This window comes from Colossoma macropomum, unplaced genomic scaffold (genome assembly GCF_904425465.1).
Source record: "Colossoma macropomum unplaced genomic scaffold, Colossoma_macropomum, whole genome shotgun sequence".
Taxonomy (NCBI): domain Eukaryota; kingdom Metazoa; phylum Chordata; class Actinopteri; order Characiformes; family Serrasalmidae; genus Colossoma; species Colossoma macropomum.
The window spans coordinates 1,298,087-1,316,240 of NW_023495303.1; the positions used below are offsets into that span (position 1 = coordinate 1,298,087).

Below are 18,154 nucleotides of genomic sequence, written 5' to 3' on the forward strand. Positions count from 1 at the left end.
AAAGCCTATCAATAAATAATCCCATGATACGGGCCCTTTAAAGCCTAACGTTAAATAATCCCATGATATGGACCCTTTAAAGCCTAACGCTAAATAATCCCATGATATGGACCCTTTAAAGCCTATCAATAAATAATCCCATGATACGGGCCCTTTAAAGCCTAACGTTAAATAATCCCATGATATGGACCCTTTAAAGCCTAACGCTAAATAATCCCAAGATATGGACCCTTTAAAGCCTATCAATAAATAATCCCATGATACGGGCCCTTTAAAGCCTAACGCTAAATAATCCCATGATACAGGCCCTTTAAAGCCTAACGCTAAATAATCCCATGATATGGACCCTTTAAAGCCTAACGCTAAATAATCCCATGATATGGACCCTTTAAAGCCTAACGTTAAATAACCCCATGATACGGGCCCTTTAAAGCCTAACGCTAAATAATCCCATGATACGGGCCCTTTAAAGCCTAACGCTAAATAATCCCATGATACGGGCCCTTTAAAGCCTAACGTTAAATAATCCCATGATATGGACCCTTTAAAGCCTAACGTTAAATAATTCTATGATACGGGCCCTTTAAAGCCTATCAATAAATAATCCCATGATACGGGCCCTTTAAAGCCTAACGTTAAATAATCCCATGATACGGGCCCTTTAAAGCCTAACGTTAAATAATTCTATGATACGGGCCCTTTAAAGCCTATCAATAAATAATCCCATGATACGGGCCCTTTAAAGCCTAACGTTAAATAACCCCATGATACAGGCCCTTTAAAGCCTAACGCTAAATAATCCTATGATACGGGCCCTTTAAAGCCTATCAATAAATAATCCCATGATACGGGCCCTTTAAAGCCTAACGTTAAATAACCCCATGATACGGGCCCTTTAAAGCCTAACGCTAAATAATCCCATGATATGGACCCTTTAAAGCCTAACGTTAAATAATCCCATGATATGGACCCTTTAAAGCCTAACATTAAATAATCCCATTATACGGGCCCTTTAAAGCCCATTCTTAAGTAAAATTGCTTTAAAGCCTAACGTTAAATAATCCCCATGGTACAGGCCCTTTAAAGCCTAACGTTAAATAATCCCCATGGTACGGGCCCTTTAAACCCATGGTACGGGCCCTTTAAACCCATGGTACAGGCCCTTTAAACCCATGGTTCGGGCCCTTTAAACCCATGGTTCGGGCCCTTTAAACCCATGGTTCGGGCCCTTTAAACCCATGGTTCGGGCCCTTTAAACCCATGGTTCGGGCCCTTTAAACCCATGGTACGGGCCCTTTAAAGCCTGTTATCCAGTGGCTGGGTGTTCATGGCGAGATCTAGTTTAAATGAATGGCTTGTGAACGATGAGCATTACGAAATCCCAATGACAGCAGCACCGTAATCGTGAACTTTGTGATGACGTAAGTGAAACGTGAACGTGTCCTGAGAGCTGAGAGCTGACGGGAAAAACAAATTTGATCAGACGCCTAGCGGCCAGTTGGGTGAGAGTTGCCGCTCGTAATGGAAAGTGTTTTGGTCCCCAGCCGGCCACTCGGTGAAGGGACCCCCGGTGTAAGGATGGCTGGCGCTCTGCGCGTGTAAGTGGAGCTGGGAAGCTGAGCTCCGCTGTGTTTTATTGATGAGCAGAAACCTGATCAGGAGGAGACGGAGGGGAAGAGACCCTGCTGCGTCGAGCACAGACAGCACCTCCTTCCTCCTCGCACACTCGAGGAGCGCTTGTTTGTGCGGAGGAGGCCCACTCGGACGGGGCCAGACGAGGACAGCACCCTCCCTCTGCCTCCCAATGACACTTATTCAGTCATTTCAGCTGATCTGAGATGGTCTGACTGATCATTTCACTGATTTAAAGGGAAACTCCACCAATTTTTCAAACTTTCTGCATAATTCAGTGTGTGAGATGTAAACAGAGAGATTCAGAGTTTGGTTTGGTGTGAAATGGTTCAGATGTCTTTACAGTGGTGGTGATAGGAACCAGGGGTCGCCATGACTACAACACAAATATAGACATTTTATTTACTATCCAGAACCACCAGTGAACCTAAGGCATCAGCAGTGTATTTCTAGCCATTTCATGTAGTAACTTTCTGTGAGGGGGCTTTTAGAGGGGGGCGTCTGGTTACTATCACCACCACTCTGAACAGTTTCTCTAGAACTGAGCATTTCACATCTGTGGCTGGAGCGATATGGCAAAAATACTATATCACAATATTTCAAGACATTTTCACGATACACAATATGCATCACGATATTTAGTTTTTCTGAGATTTAATAAGTTGAAACACACAAAATAGTGCTGTGTATTAAAAACACTAATAATAATATTATTATTATTAAAAAAGTAATAATAAAAGACGTACAACTACAATGATTTTTAATCAGTATTTTACAAACTGCACTGCACTGAATCCGGTTAAACAGGCCTAATTCTGCTCGCTTTGTAATGAAACGTGTTCTTTAAGTACTGACGATATTCACGATACGCTCAGAAAAGCATACTGTGAGGTAATTTATCGCGATGATGATATAATATCGTCGTTTTGCCCAACCCTAGTATAACCTGCCTCTCTCTCTCGCTCTCTCTCTCTCTCTGAGTGGGTCATCGCCCTCCCCCCCACCTCATTTGGACGTGACCAAATTACTCTTTAAAAAGATGGTTCTTCAAGGGTTCCAAAAAGGGTTCTTATATTGTCACAAGCTTGACATCGTAACAATAGCAGAGCCCTTTTTTGGTGCTATGTAGAACCATACACAACACATTCTCCGTCAATCTGAAGAACCATTTCACCATGCAAATGGTTCTCATTGTTCTATACACAACCCTTCGCTTTACTAAAGAACCCTTGAAGAACCCTCTTTCTTAAGAGTGTATGACTACACCATACTGCAGCATGACCTCTTCCTCTGTTTTAAACAGACCCCTTGCTCAATTTGAACAGGCCGGCTAAACCGCTGCAGGCCTAACGGGCCTCATAGGTAAAGGTGTTTGTTGTTGTGGCATCACAACCATGGCGAATTCAAAATGGGCTAGCTCTTGTGGCTAAGCTGCCCTGATATAAGGGCCGGGGTATGTTTGTAAGAAATGGTACGTGTCTCCAGTTTTCCACGTTAGTGACCCTTTAAACCGGCCTTTGTGACCCGTCTGGCAGCGTAACCCGAGAAAACTGGAGTGCATGAAAGGCTGGATGGAAAAGCCTGACCCCGCATTGTTCCGCATCAGAAGCGGCTCGAGCCGCTGAGGCGTGCGACCCGCTGGAGGAGTTGTGAAAGTGTAGAAGCTCCACACACTGCCCTGTGCACCCCTTAACACCCCCCCAACACACACACACACACACTGCACCTTTTCTTAGGAAGGACCCCGTTCTGAACGCTTATGTAACCCCACTATCCTGTTTCTGCCTTGAAGGGGAATTCCACCCATTTTTCAGAAATTCTAAATAACTCATATTAAATGGTTGGGATGTAAACATGAGATGAGTTATTCAGAGTGGTTTGGTGTGAAATGGTTCAGATGTCTTTACAGTGGTGGTGATAGGAACCAGGGGTCGCCATGACTACAACACAAATATAGACATTTTATTTACTATCCAGAACCACCAGTGAACCTACACGAGTCTTCTGAGTTTATATGGAATGTTGATGATGGAAAAATAGTGGAAAATCTGAAATAATACGTTTTCTTTGGGGTCTATTTTGCCTCACAACACCCTTCGTGTATTCCTCCACCATGAATGGATTGAAATAAATTGACTAAAATCAACATAAAACAGCCATTTTTTACTATACATTTCATGTAGTAACTTTCTGTGAGGGAGCTTTTAGAGGTGGACGTCTGGTTCCTATCACCACCACTGTGAACAGCTCTGACTCTCTAGAACGGAGCGTTTCACACCAAACCACTTTACATCTTAACCACTTAATTATGCAGACATTTTGGAAAATTGGTGGACTTGTCCTTTTAAGACAACATGTCGATGTACTCTACACTCTTAAAAATGATGATTCACTAAGAGTTCTTTAGTAAAGAAAATGGTTCTTATATATAGTATATACATAGTTATATACATAATGCTGATGATGAGAAAACAGTGGGAACGTTTTCTTTGGGGACTATTTTGCCTTAGAACACCCGTCATGTATCCCTCCACCATGAATAGACTAATACATTATTATTAAACCTTTAACCACCAAAACCACCATAAAACAGGCAGTGAATTCATAACCACTTCCTGTAGTAACTTTCTGTGAGGGAGCTTTTAGAGGTGGACGTCTGGTTCCTATCACCACCACTGTGAACAATTCTGACTCTCTAGAACGGAGCGTTTCACACGAAACCACTCTGAACGACTCTGTTTACATCTCAACCATTTAATTGTGCAGAAAGGTTTGAAAAATCGGTGGAGTTTCCCTTTAAATGTGACTGCGTTCACCTGAAGGAATGGTGAGATAGACGATAAAGCGCTGTCGCTGAGGTGAAAAGGTGAGAGAGAGAGAAAGAGAAAGAGAGAGAGAGAGAGAGAGAGAGAGAGAGAGAGAATTCACCTCAGACGGAAGAGAACTGTGTGAGATTAGCCGTCTGTTTGCCCTCTCCTTGTTTTTCCCACCCGTTTTCCGACAAGCCCCGGGGCTTATCAATCTACGACGCAGCCGGTTGGCAGCTTCAGAGTGCGAACTTGCCAATCAGAGCACAGGAGGGGCGGGGCTTGTAGGAATACGGGTGGGGAAACAACGCCAAAACACAGCCCGTCTCCGGCGCTGTGTTAGCGTGGCGAGAGCGAAGCCGGACCGGCGGAGCAGAGCGGGAACAGCGGACCCCTCCGACCCCTTTCTTACCTTGACCCGGGACAACCCGGCCGGTGAGTCACACATACATCACTTTCTTTCTGTCTTTCTCTGTTTAATTAAAGGGAAAGTCCACCAATTTTCCAAAAAATCTACCTAATCAAACATTTACGATGTATACAAAGTCATTCAGAGCGGTTTGGTGTGAAATGCTCAGTCAGACTTGTTCACAGTGGCGGTGATAGGGAACCAGACGTCCTCCTCTAAAAACTCCCTCACAGAGAGTTATTACAGGTAGTGGTTATGAATTCGCCGCCTGTTTTATGGTGGTTTTGCGATAAAGTGTTAATCAGTTTATTAGTCTATTCATGGTGGAGGGATACATGAAGGGTGCTCTAAGGCAAAATAGTCCCCAAAGAAAGTTATTACATGACGTGTTACGAATACGCTGCCTGATGCCTGAGACTTTATTTTACAGTAGTTTTGTGATAAAGTTTTGGCCTTAAACGTCTTGTTAATCCATTTGTTTAAATCCATTTATGATGGAGGAATACATGCAGGGTGTTGTGAGGCAAAATAGTCCCCAAAGAAAACGTATTATTCCAGATTTTCCACTATTTTCCATCATCAACATTCCATGTAAACTCAGAAGACTCGTGTAGGTTCACTGGTGGTTCTGGATAGTAAATAAAATGTCTATATTTGTGTTGTAGTCATGGCGACCCCTGGTTCCCATCACCACCACTGTAAAGACATCTGAACCATTTCACACCAAACCACTCTGAATCTCTCTGTTCACATCTCAGTTACTCAATTAGGCAGAAATTTTGGTGGAATTCCCCTTTAGAGCTCTTTTTTTCCTTTGGCCTTTCAGAACCAGGCAGGTTTACCACTGTATTGGTATCGCTGTTCTCTTTTCACACTTGGGCTGTTTCAGTGGACTGAAGTGGACTCAGACTGCTGAGTCATGGTTTTCTGTCCATGTGTGAACACGCTAAACGAACTCAGACCCCCCTAAACCGAACTGAGACCATTTTCCAGAAGGTTCTATATAGAACCATACACAGCACAGTCTCCATCAATCTGAAGAACCATTTAAACATGAAATGATCCTATAAACACACTTAAAATGATGGTTCTTCAAGGGTTCTTCAGCAAAGAAAATGGTTCTATATAGAACCATGAACGCTCAAAGAACCCTTTGCATTATTAAAGGGTTCTTTGCATCATGAAATGGTTCTTCAGGTTGATGGAGTTCAAACTCCATCATTCAAACAAGAAGCCGCTGAACGCAGATTAAACGTATCAGAAACCAGCTGAGTGCTTATAGATGCAAATAAGTCCATTCGTCTCCAAATTAACGATTTTCACCTGCCTTTTTGTTAGATACTAGCCAAACAAGATTGCGTTGCTATGGTGACCAGCAGTCTGTGTTGTGTCATTACTGTTATACCGGTACGCAAATAAAGACAGATAATCCGACGTACAATCAGCGCAAAACACGCTCACTTCTCATGTAGTTAGTTGCAGCCTGAGGTCAGTTTAGTCCAGTTTATTGTCCAAGAGACAGACATCACATTGTAACGAATTAATGAGTTAACAGGGGGAAAACAGAGTGGAAAGAAAAAGCCAGTCTCTTGGGGTTAACCTTTAGCCTTTGCTTGGCCGGCTGCTTCAGGCAGTCGAGAGTGTGAATGGCTGTAATATTTACGAAATTCCAGCAGCGTCTGACGCTCGTTGATTAAAGGTTTCACATGGAAAACAACATTCAGGGTCCTTTTTACGAGGCTGAAGTCGGCTTCCCGTTCGTCAGCTTGTTTTCCGTTTTTTTCCCGTTCCACCTTAAATGGCGCAGCAGCCCCATTTAAGGTGGAACAGGATAATTTGAACAAGAAGCTGGCGAATATGAAGCCGAACAGCTTCCTACCGTTTATATCGATGTGGACTTCATATACACTCACCTTTATCTCATTAATGTTTGAAAGCAATATTGACATCAATAAAAATATTTTAGATTTAGTTCAGCTGTTAAATATGGTTCTCATTTCAAGTGAAGGGACATCCAGAATAATACGCTGTTGTTAATCTACAGAAAAAATGTTTAATTAAGGATCTAAAATAGTTCTATTTGGTTATATTTATATACCGAAACTGTCTGTAATCTTAATTATACCGTGATATAAATTTTGCTCATACCGCCCACTACTGTACCCGTACTACTGTAATGGCACTTTATTTCATATTTCAGCATCTTTAATTCATTTTTAATTTGATTTTTTAATTTATTGTTTATTTCTTCTCTTTTAAATCTGTTGTTTTGATCATTTCTTTCATTTCTACTCTCCTACATCTTGTTAAATCTTTGCATTTTCTCATTTGTGAAGCACTTTGAATGACCGCAGTGTACACCTTGCCTTAAAAACTAGCAGCAGAACTTTAAAATCTGTCCAGAAAGATCCAGGCGGTCAGTGCAGTGTGTAAACGGGGGTGATATGAGCTCTCTGTGTGCTGCTGCGTCCTGTATGAGTAGTAGAGGACGTATTATAGAGGATGTCCAGTAAAAAGAGCATTACAGTGATCAACTCTGCTGGAACAAATGCATTGCTGTAGGGAAAAAGGCCAGACTTTAGCAATATTGTGTTTACATGCTACATTCTGCAAAAATTCCATATAATTCAGGCCACAGTAAGTCAGAGTATTCAACTGACTTCACGCTGTTACGTTAGGATTATGTCTAAAGATTAATATTGCCTTTATTTCCAGGACAAATCAGTGTAAAAATGTTTGAGAAGTCTAGTGTGGAAGAGAGGAAGCCAGGAACAGCAGCCATTGCCTTCGTTAGGGTGCCAGTCAGAGACGTTTGAAGTGTTTAATTGCAGATAAACATGCCGATTCTGATTTCTTTACTGTGGTGGTGATAGGAACCAGGAGTCACGATGTCTGCAATGCAAATATAACCCTTCCATTTGCTATCCAAAACCACCAGTGAACCTTCACGAGTCTTCTGAGTTTTATGTGGAATGTTGATGATGGGAAAATAGCGGAAAATCTGAAATAATAAGTTTTCTTTGTGGACTATTTTGCCGTAGAACACTCTGCATGTCTCCCTCCACCATTTACAAAATGCATTTTAGGCCAAAGCCCTACCTCGAAACAATGAGTGAGTTTACATGAACTCAATAATCTGATCATAATCAGATTTCTGCAGTTATCTGATTATTCAAAATGGTCATGTAAACAGCAAACTCTGATTTCTCAGATCGGAGTAAGGTCTAGAAATCCAGAAAGAATGAAATCTGATAAAGAGTCTGGATTTTAGCTCAGTAATCAGATTTTTCAGTGCTGTAAACTCTTACTCTGATTTCTTTCGGATTTCTCAGTCTGCGCATGCGTGAGAACAGACGGCGGTACCGGAAATAAGTGAGCAGCGTCGCCGCGAGACGCAGCAAAACACTTTTGGAGCGGCGCTGAAACCAAACACGAAATAAAGGATTTAAACATTCTTCATCTTCTAGATGATGTATGTTCGTATTTTTAGGTAATGTGGGTTGATGTTTAAAAAAAAAGCCGCAGCATGACGTTTTATGTTATGTTTACGTCACGTCTTATTCTGTGAGTTTATTGGCTGATTGTAAAGCAAAAGTCTGATTACTGTCTGACTCATGTAGACCTGGAGTTTCCCTATTATCGGATTATTAAGTGCATGTAAATGCACTCAACGTCTCAGACATCAGGCAGTGAATTCATAACCATCTCATGTAGTAACTTTCTGTGAGGGAGCTTTTAGAGGTGGACGTCTGGTTCCTATCACCACCACTGTGAACAGCTCTGACTCTGTAAGTTTCAACAAAGTATGCAGAGAAACAGATGGACTACAGTCTGTAACTGTAGAACTACAAAGTGCACCTATATAGTAAGTGGAGCTGATAAAATGGACAATGAGTGTAGAAACGAGTAGCGGGTCATAATGTTATGGCTGATCGGTGTAAATGTTAGTAACTAGTAGGGAATCATTTTTCCGGTGGGGCTGATGGTGCTGGGCGTTGAGGGCTTTAGGTCTGAGCTCTTTGGCTGACCATGCATTTTTTAGGTGAAGAGAATCCTGGGCACACAAAATCCTCTACTGGACACAATACTGGCTGGAGTGACCGGCTGAATTCTCATGCCTTTACATGGCCAGCAGACTGACCATTACAAAGACACAGATAATCCCAGCACAGGAGCTCCCTATTCTCTCTCTCTATTTCTTTCTCTCTCTCTCTCTCTCTCTCTCTCTCTCTCTCTCTCTCTCTCTCTCTGTCTCTCTCTGTCTCTCTCTGTCTCTCTCTCTGTCTCTGTCTCTCTCTCTCTGTCTCTCTCTCTCTCTCTCTCTCTGTTTTTGCACTTATTAAGCTTAAATAATTGTTTGTTTACTATATAAAACCATTTTCCTTTACTAAAGAACCCTTGAAGCACCATCATTTTTGGTGCTTTATAGAACCATTTTTAAAAACAACAACACATTCTCCATCAATCTGAAGAACCATTTCACCTTTTAAGAATGAATGGTTCTGTGTAGAACTCATGGTTCTATACTCAAAGAGTTTTTCTATTATTATAGGCTTGGCATCGTAACAATAGCAGAACCCTTTTTGGTGCTATATAGATCCCTTTTCAAAAAGGTTCTGTATAGAACCATCTACAGCACATTCTCCACCAATCTGAAGAACCTTTTCATGATGCAGAACCCTTTAATTGTGCAAAGGCTTCTTTGAGTGTTTATGGTTCTGTGTAGAACCCTTAAAGAAACTTCATTTTTAAGAGTGTAGAATACATCATTAACAATGTTGTCATAAAAGGGAAACTCCACCAATTTTCCAAAATGTCTGTATAATTAATGGTTAAGATGTAAACAGAGTCGTTCAGAGTGGTTTGGTGTGAAACGCTCCGTTCTAGAGAGTCAGAGCTGTTCACAGTGGTGGTGATAGGAACCAGACGTCCACCTCTAAAAGCTGCCTCACAGAAAGTTACTACATGAAATGGTTATGAATTCACTGCCTGTTTTATGGTGGTTTTAATCAGTTTATTTCAATCCATTCTTGGTGAAGGGATACATTAAGGGTGTTGTGAGGCAAAATAGTCCCCAAAGAAAACTTATTATTTCAGATTTTCCACTATTTTCCCATCATCAACATTCCATATAAACTCAGAAGACTCGTGTAGGTTCACTGGTGGTTTTGGACAATAAATAAAATGTCTACATTTGTGTTGTAGTCATGGCAACCCCTGGTTCCTATCACCACCACTGTAAAGACATCTGAACCATTTCACACCAAACCACTCTGAATCACTCTGTTTACATCAAACACTGAATTATGCAGAAATTTTGAAAAATGGGTGGAATTCCCCTTTAGCAGGTTTTAAATTGGGGGAAATGTAACCTAATAACAGAGAGGTTTTGAACTGCCTGTAAATGACTTTAACCAACAAAAACCCACGTTCTGCATTTGTGACATCACAACCGTCACAACTAACTGCTAGTCTGATGCGCTCATGCCAGAAAAGTGGACATTCTGGTCTTCTTGGCCAAAAAAACAGGCCTGGACATGAATTCATAGATGTAGATATTGTAGATATTTACATGGCAATTGCAGTGCTGGTCATTCAGCCCTATTATGACTATTTATATCTTCTCTAGCCTTCATTATTCTCCAGCATTCATGTCTCTCTTTCTGTCTGTCTCTTTCTTTGTGGCAGATACCTGAAGTATGACCGAGCAGCAGATGGCTAACCACCAAAGCTTCCTCCGTAAGTGCGCTATCACATGGCTCATTCATTGCACGCAACCAAAGGGTCCTTTTTGAGGCGCTTAAAAAAGATAGCGCTGCGTTAGAAAAGCGAGAATAATGAACTTTTTCTTCTCTGTCTCATTTGGGAGGCAAATACTAGATAAGCAGAGAAGCTGCAGAAATATAAACATATATGTATGTGTATATATTGGTATGCAAATGGTCACGCTTCTGTCCAGAAGTGAGTTATTCTGAAGTTTATCAGCTGGACGCCTCAAAAGGCTTTTGAGGAAAGTAAGCAGTGTAGTAAAGTTACAGAAACCTGCAGTACTGCCGTGTTTGCAGCTCTAACAGTGGCCTGATAAGCGTAATAATACGATGCTTGAAACATGTGCAATTAATGCTGATGCAGCTTTACTAAGAACCGGACGTTCTGGTCAGAGTTTATTCTCGGTCGCCTGCCAGGCTGCTGAGGTGAGACGTGCACATCCCCATCTGATTGACTGGACATAATGTCAGTTAACCACGACCGTTTGGCGTCAGTGGTTTCCTGCTTTGGTTTTGTACTGGAGCTACAAGGCTAAAGGGTAATGTAAGCTTATGCACCACCAATTAGCACTGTGCTAACTATACGCCTGAATCATCACACACTCTTCTCACACTGTGTGTGGTGTTCAGCGTCTCTGATAGACCTGATTATGAGGGTTCTGACGCTGTGTGACTCACTGTTATCTATAAACATGGATTATACAACAGTTAGTTCCGGCCACGCAAGCTGATTGGTTGAGAAGTGTTCTAACCGTGCTGTTACTTCTTACTTTTCCACAAACAGAAAATGGACACTTTTAAGATCACATTTGACCGACAGCCGATTTGGTCAGACTCTGAAGATGAGACGACACTAAATTCCCAAACTGTCATCACCACTGAGCAGCTTTTCAGTCGGCAGCTGAGACAGAAGAACAGCTAAACAACCTGGAATCAGCCAGAAATGAACCCAACACCATTCGCCAAACTAAATGGGCTGTAAGATGCTTTACAGACTGGCTGGAACAAAACAACATTAATACTGATCTGGCAAAAACTGACAAAACTGAGCTGAACTTGATATTGCGGCAGTTTTATGGCTCAGTCTGATTTGGTCAGACTCTGAAGATCAGACTACACTTTTGGCGAATGGTATTGGGTTCATTTCTGGCTGATTCCAGGTTGTTTAGCTGTTCTTCTGTCACAGCTGCCGACTAAAAAGCTGCTCAGTGGTGACGACAGTTTGGGAATTTAGTGTAAGGAGCTGGAGAACAAACTGCCGGCTGTGCAGCGAGTGGGCGGAGCTCGTTATTCTGACGTAGCAACAAGCTGCTCGTTAAGGAACTATAATTTGGTGAAGGAACTGAACATTAAAACATATTAAACGCCGCGTTCACGGCCCAGTTTATTAATTTATTACTGTATTTATTTAACTGTTATATAAAAGCAGTAGAACACTCGAGGAGTGTGTTATCGCCAATAACATCACGGCTGTGATGATCTACGGCGACCAAATCACAGCCGTGATGTTATTTTGTGATAACACACTCCTCGAGTGTTCTATTGTTTAACTAAAGTATGAAAAAATTCAGGCTTTAAGAGACTGACTGCTACTTTTTGAAAATATCCTTTTATGCAGTATATGTCCTTCAGATCAGGGGTCTCAAACTGAAATTACCTGGGGGCCACTAGCCAGGTGGTCTTTTCCTCTTTTTTTTTTTCAAGGAGCAGCCTGTTGAAAAAAATGCAAGGAAAAAAGTGTCCTATATGCAACATTTTACCAAATATTGTAAAGCCAAAAAAATGTGAAAAAGTTGACTTTTAACTACTTAACATGTACATTCATTCATTTTAATGGATGTTTATTAGCAATTCTTTTGTCACCACAAACCACAACTACTACCGTTGCTACTGCTAATAATAATAATAATAATAATAATAATAATAATAATGTCTAAATTGAGCTATTATCGAAGAAAATGTAGTGAGTGATTATGAGTTTAAGCTAGATGTGGCTATGCAGTTGCTATGGTGGTTGCTAGGATGTTGCTAAGTGGTTGCTATGGTATTCCAGATGGTTGCTAGGGTATTGCTATGAAGTTGCTATGTTGGTTGCTAAGGTGTTGCTAAAGCAGCTGCGATGGTGTCCCACGTGGTTGCTAGGGTGTTGTTAGGCTGTTGCTGTGCTATGCCAGATGTTTGTTAAGGTGTTGCTAGGTGGTTGCTGTGGTAACCCAGATGATTGCTAGAGTGTTGCTACGAGGTTGCTGTGGTAATTGAAGTTGTTGCTAAGGTGTTGCCAAGTGGTTACAATGGTGTCCCAGGTGGTTGCTAGTTGTGTTGTTAGGTTGTTGTTATGGCTAAGTGGTTGCTAAGGGACTGTTAGGCGGTTGTTATAGTATCCCCAGTGGTTGCTGGTGGTTGCCATGATATCTCACATGGTTAATTGGGTGTTTCTAATTGGCTTGTATGGCATTGTATCATGACTGAAGCTGAGTGCACAAACTTCTGCGCTCCATTCATTCTTAAGGGGCAAATGTTTTGTCACTTAACGATGATCAAATGAGAACCGTACATCCAGTCAAAGAGCTTTTTGCAAGCATACCATTCCTGATCAGGCTCAACATTAGAAAAATGCAGAGTCAAAAATCCGGCAGAAAAAAAAATAATAATAATAATAATAAGAAGAAAATAAATCAAATAACAATAGTTAATCACTAGTAATAACACTAGTAATAATTCCCACATAGTGTTTAATAACTATTTTAGTGTTCAGTTAAATCAAGTACTCCCATTTAGTGAACAGTAGAATTTGATGGGACTTTTATTGTGACAGCATTATTGTTCCTCCTGAACATGATTAAAGTTATTGCAAGTGACGGAAAACCAGCTCCATATGGTCTTTAAGGAACCTATTAAAAAAGGTTCCACTATTGTTGAGTAATGAGTTAAAGAACGCTTATTTAGTACTACATGGAACACTTTTTTGCTAAGAGTGCTGGGTAACCAGCCATGGCGTCAGTGCGTGAAGCAAATCATGTAAATATTTCGGATTGAATGTTTCGGATTTGAGCTTAAATTTTAAGTAAGTAAGATTAAGAGACGCTTATTAGTCCCACAACGGGGCAATTTCACCTCCGCATTTAACCCATCCGTGCAGTGAAAAGCCATATACACACTAGTGAACACACACATACACTAGGGGTCACTAAGCACACTTGCCCAGGGCAGTGGGCAGCCTATCCACAGGACCTGGGGAGCAGTTGGGGGTTAGGTGTCTTGCTCAAGGGCACTTCAGTCACGTACTGTCAGCTCAGGGGATCAAACCGGCCACCTTTCGGTCACAGGGCTGGTTCCTTAACCTCCGGCCCACGACTGTCCCACTTATCATGTATGTGATGGACTGTGTGAAACTGAAGCAGTAGTTTGAGACCCCTGCATTAAAATCTATCACAAATTACTTAATAACGTGACACAGTGTAAGGCAGGTGTGGAATGATTCCGGCAGTTAGCACAATGCTAATTGGTGGGGTATTAACCTCCATTACTCTTTAGCCACATCTTGGCTGATTGACTACATTTGGGCTAAAAGGAAAATCAGATTTTTGGTTGAACCATAGCTTGAAGTAAGCTGGCATGAAGGAACATGAGGTAGAGAGGTGGTGGAAGGAGAGAGGGGGTGCAGCGAAACGCAGGATTGATTTCCTGAACGTGAGAGAGCGAGGCGGATATTTCACTCCAGTCAGTCTGGGGTCAGGATTAGGGTCAGGGTTGGGGTCAGCGTTCACGTGATGACGTCAGAATGTGGGTCAGGTGTGTCACCTGTCGTCTGACCGCTCCTTGTCTGTCTGTCCGTCTCACCTGCAAGCCCCTCACAGATATTACATAATGACCTGATCACAGGAATTTAAGATGATCGTAGCTATTTGAGACAATCGGTTACTGTCCACAGTCGTTGAATATGAATTGGGTTTGTTGGGTTGAGGTAAAGTAGTAAGTGCAGGCACTGAGGCACATTGTGGTTCTTATGAAAACAAAAACGCTAATTTTTTGCACTAGAACCTGTTTAGACCCTGTTTACACCGGGCCGTTTCTTGCATCTTGAGCATCAGGATTAAATAGAGATGATCCAGATTCAAAATGCAGGTGTAAACACACCCAAGACTACATTTAAAACTGATTCAAATCTGATCACTCAAAACACTTCTGGAGGTGGTCTGAGATGCCAGATGTTATATTAATGTAAATGCGTCCATCTCACCAAGTCACATTGGACAACCAAAACCCCTCCCAACACTGTGGCTCCTCCCCCTGGGAAAAAAAACCCACTTGAGTGCCACTTGACTAGCCTTTATCGGCCCCAGTTAAAGACCCAGGGAACCTAAATCTTTGTAATGATTTTAACCCTTGTAATGAGGTCAGTCCTGATCAAACAGTAAACATGTACTAAGTTCACCCTTTGAATAATGTTCCAGTGACCAACAAATGACCGATATATTCCACCGTATTTCTCTCCTCTCCATGTAAACTGGGCGGTTCTAATCTTGGCTAACACTCTTGTAAGAATTCCCCTGACCAATCACAGGGCTGCGTCTTTGGCCCCGCCCACACAGAACAGTTTAAGAGACAGAGAAACTTAGCGACCTAAAGCTAACCCAGCATAAGCTGTCTGTAGCTGCCTGTTGGCCATTCACTCATTTATCCAACACCAACACTGGTCGAGTAAGTTCCTTCGTTCACACTTCGTCCGTCCATTTGTTCATCTGTTCATCTGTCTTTTCGCCCAGTTAGCGTCACATAAAAGCTGGATAATGATTTTGGCTCTGTATGAGGGGCGGAGCAGTCTAGGAGTGCTGGACAGAGAGCTGTCAATCAAGCTGCTTATTAGCCACGCCCACACAGTTCTCAGATAGGGTCTGATCAGCCGTGTTTTATCATATTTGTATCTTATATTTTTCATTCAGGCTAACACTCGAGTTTTAGCACACATGTAAATATGTAAACAATGTAAATCGACTGTATTGCAATAAATAATGCCATGAAAAACTGTAATGGAAACCAATTATTTTAATAGAACAAGAAAATCTAGGAACAACACTGGTGACGGATTGAATTTGAGCTGGTTTGCATGTTATCCACCACAAATATAGCCACAAGTGGCAATGTGCGGGGTCCAAGCACCGGTCAGCTCAGTGAAGCCTGATGCGCGGGACTGGGGCCTGTTTGACAGCCATGAGATAAATGTTAGAGAGTAACATGTGTGGAGTCAATACAACTTAGAAAATATAATCTCAATGGGTTATGGTACAGTTATGTTCCCTGACTAAAGGTACTGAGATGAACCCTTGAGAGTACCACCCCAGTGACAAGAGAGGCACTGACCCAGTGACAGTTTAGTACCTTTATTTCTGAGAGTGTAGGAAATGGGAAATAATGGGAAATGGATTTTTAATGATTTATCATTAAAGTATCATTGCTATAGCGCCCCTGAAGGCCAATCTGGGTCAAGTTTTGCCTGCGTCCCATAAGTTTCAAGGTTTAAATTTTGATATGAGGAGACTTTAGTAATGTAATTCAGGTTTGCCACAGTGATTACTTAATATGTGGTGACTATTGTGGGTAATGTTGATAATAATTTACATGTAGAGATTATTTCCCAGATTATTTCAAAACCAATAACAGTATAGGGTTTAGACAGTATCACCAGTGGTAGCTGCTAACAATGGCCAATGGCCAATTTAGGCTTGTACTTGAGCAGTTGCCTACAGAGACAAATCAATCGTTATTTATACGACAGTTAAATGTCAACTGAAATTTCATGACTGTGACAGCCTTACTCACCTGTCCGTCTGCCCACCTTTCCAGGTATTCAGATGGACGCCAACCTGCAGTCGATGCACGTTGGGGCCGTGATGCGGAAGGTGAAATCCCGCACCTGGAAGAAGCAGCGCTACTTCCGCCTGCAGGACGACTGCGCCACCATCTGGTACAAGAGCAAAAAAGCGGGCAACGCCCACTCCACCTGTAAGCTCCGCTGGCCATGGAAAATCCCACTCAGTATGAGCCTTTTACTCCATAAACTCTGGATTTGGTGCTGGGAAGAGACATCTACGCAATTCTGGGAAAGAGCTTCGGAATATGCTTTTGATCTGGGAATAGAAACGGGGAAATAATCTTAGCTGTTACTGATTTTTGCTTTTGATACCTTTAAAGGGGAAAATTCCACTAATTGAAAAAAAAATTCCACATAATTGAATAATTCAGACATAAACAGGGTGATTCACAATGGTTTGGTGTGAAATGGTTCAGGTTTCTTTGAAACCTGAAGTGGTGGTGATAGGAACCAGGGGGCGCCATGACTACAACACAAATATAGTCTATGGCATGCACCCGTCCCCCTGGGCCCGATGACGGACACGAGAGCCGGCAGGAAGGCGGGGCCCGAACTCTGAGCGAGGACGAAGCCCTGTGAGGACGGTGGGGAGAGGAGAACCGCAAGTGTGGGGGATGGCTCAGGTGCTCACGCTGCCCTTAATGAGAGCCAACTGATGCTGATCTGGCAACGGAGTGTACACCTGGCAGAGAGGCAACAGGGAGAGAGAGAAAGGGATGAGCAGCAGCAGCAGCAATAGAGTGAAGAACTGAAAAGCTTGAGTGAGAAAAGGACCGAGTAGTCTTGTTTTAAAGTGTCCAGCATAGGTTTTGGTTTTGGAGTAAAGGACTGAAAGTCTAGTGTGAAGCCACTGATAAGTGGCCAGTTTGGCTTTGGTTTGTTTGTTTGGAGAGAAAAATAAATTAATAGTGGCTGCTGCAAACCTGAACCCTGCCTCCAGCCTCCTTCCTGAGCCCGGGGTAGCACAGGTCGTGCTACAGTGGTGCCGAAACCCAGGATTCGTGTGCCGTCCCCCTCCCACTCACAGTTCTCCTGTTCCTGCCGTCCTCGCCGGGCTTTGTCCTCGCTCAGAGTTTGGGCCCTGCCAGCATGCCATATAGCCATTTTATTTACTATCTAAAACCACCAGAGAACCTACACATGTCTTCTGAGTTTTATATGGAATGTTGATGATGGAAAATAATAGAAAATCAGGGAAAAATCATATTTTTTTCTTAACGCCATAAATTTGAAGAACCATCATTTTTAAGAGTGTAGATGTGTATGTGGTGTTCATCTATGGACGTACGCCTGTGTGTCCAGTCTCCATCAGTGATGTGGAGGCAGTTAGAGAGGGTCATCAGTCTGAAGTCCTGCTCAGCATCGCCGACGAGTTCCCGCCGGACCGCTGCTTCACGCTGGTGTTCCGTGGTCGCCGCGGCAACCTGGACCTGGTGGCCGAGTCGCCGGAGGAGGCGCAATCGTGGGTCAAAGGCATGAGAACGCTTATCGAGAGCCTGGAGAACATGGATGAGCAGGAGAAGCTCGACCAGTATCCTTCACAGCACACAGAGAGTGAAACAGTACACACTTGAAAAAAATTTTTAGTTAATGGTTCTATATAGAACCATGAACACTCAAAGAACCCTTTGCACGATTAAATGATTCTTTGCATCATCAAAAGGTT

The 18,154-nt window shown here is 42.4% G+C and overlaps 1 protein-coding gene across 1 annotated transcript in view; it reads left to right on the forward strand.

Annotated features, from left to right (window-relative positions):
- Positions 1-4,792: 4,792 nt before the first annotated feature.
- The window catches only part of plcd4a (phospholipase C, delta 4a), a 45,763-nt gene continuing 32,401 nt past the window's right edge, over positions 4,793-18,154 (forward strand). The window contains exons 1-4 of the mRNA XM_036562052.1: positions 4,793-4,874; positions 10,537-10,587; positions 16,461-16,619; positions 17,791-18,019. Coding sequence (XP_036417945.1) covers positions 10,548-10,587; positions 16,461-16,619; positions 17,791-18,019 — 428 coding nt within the window. The 5' untranslated portion in view covers positions 4,793-4,874; positions 10,537-10,547. The remainder of the gene's footprint in view (positions 4,875-10,536; positions 10,588-16,460; positions 16,620-17,790; positions 18,020-18,154) is intronic.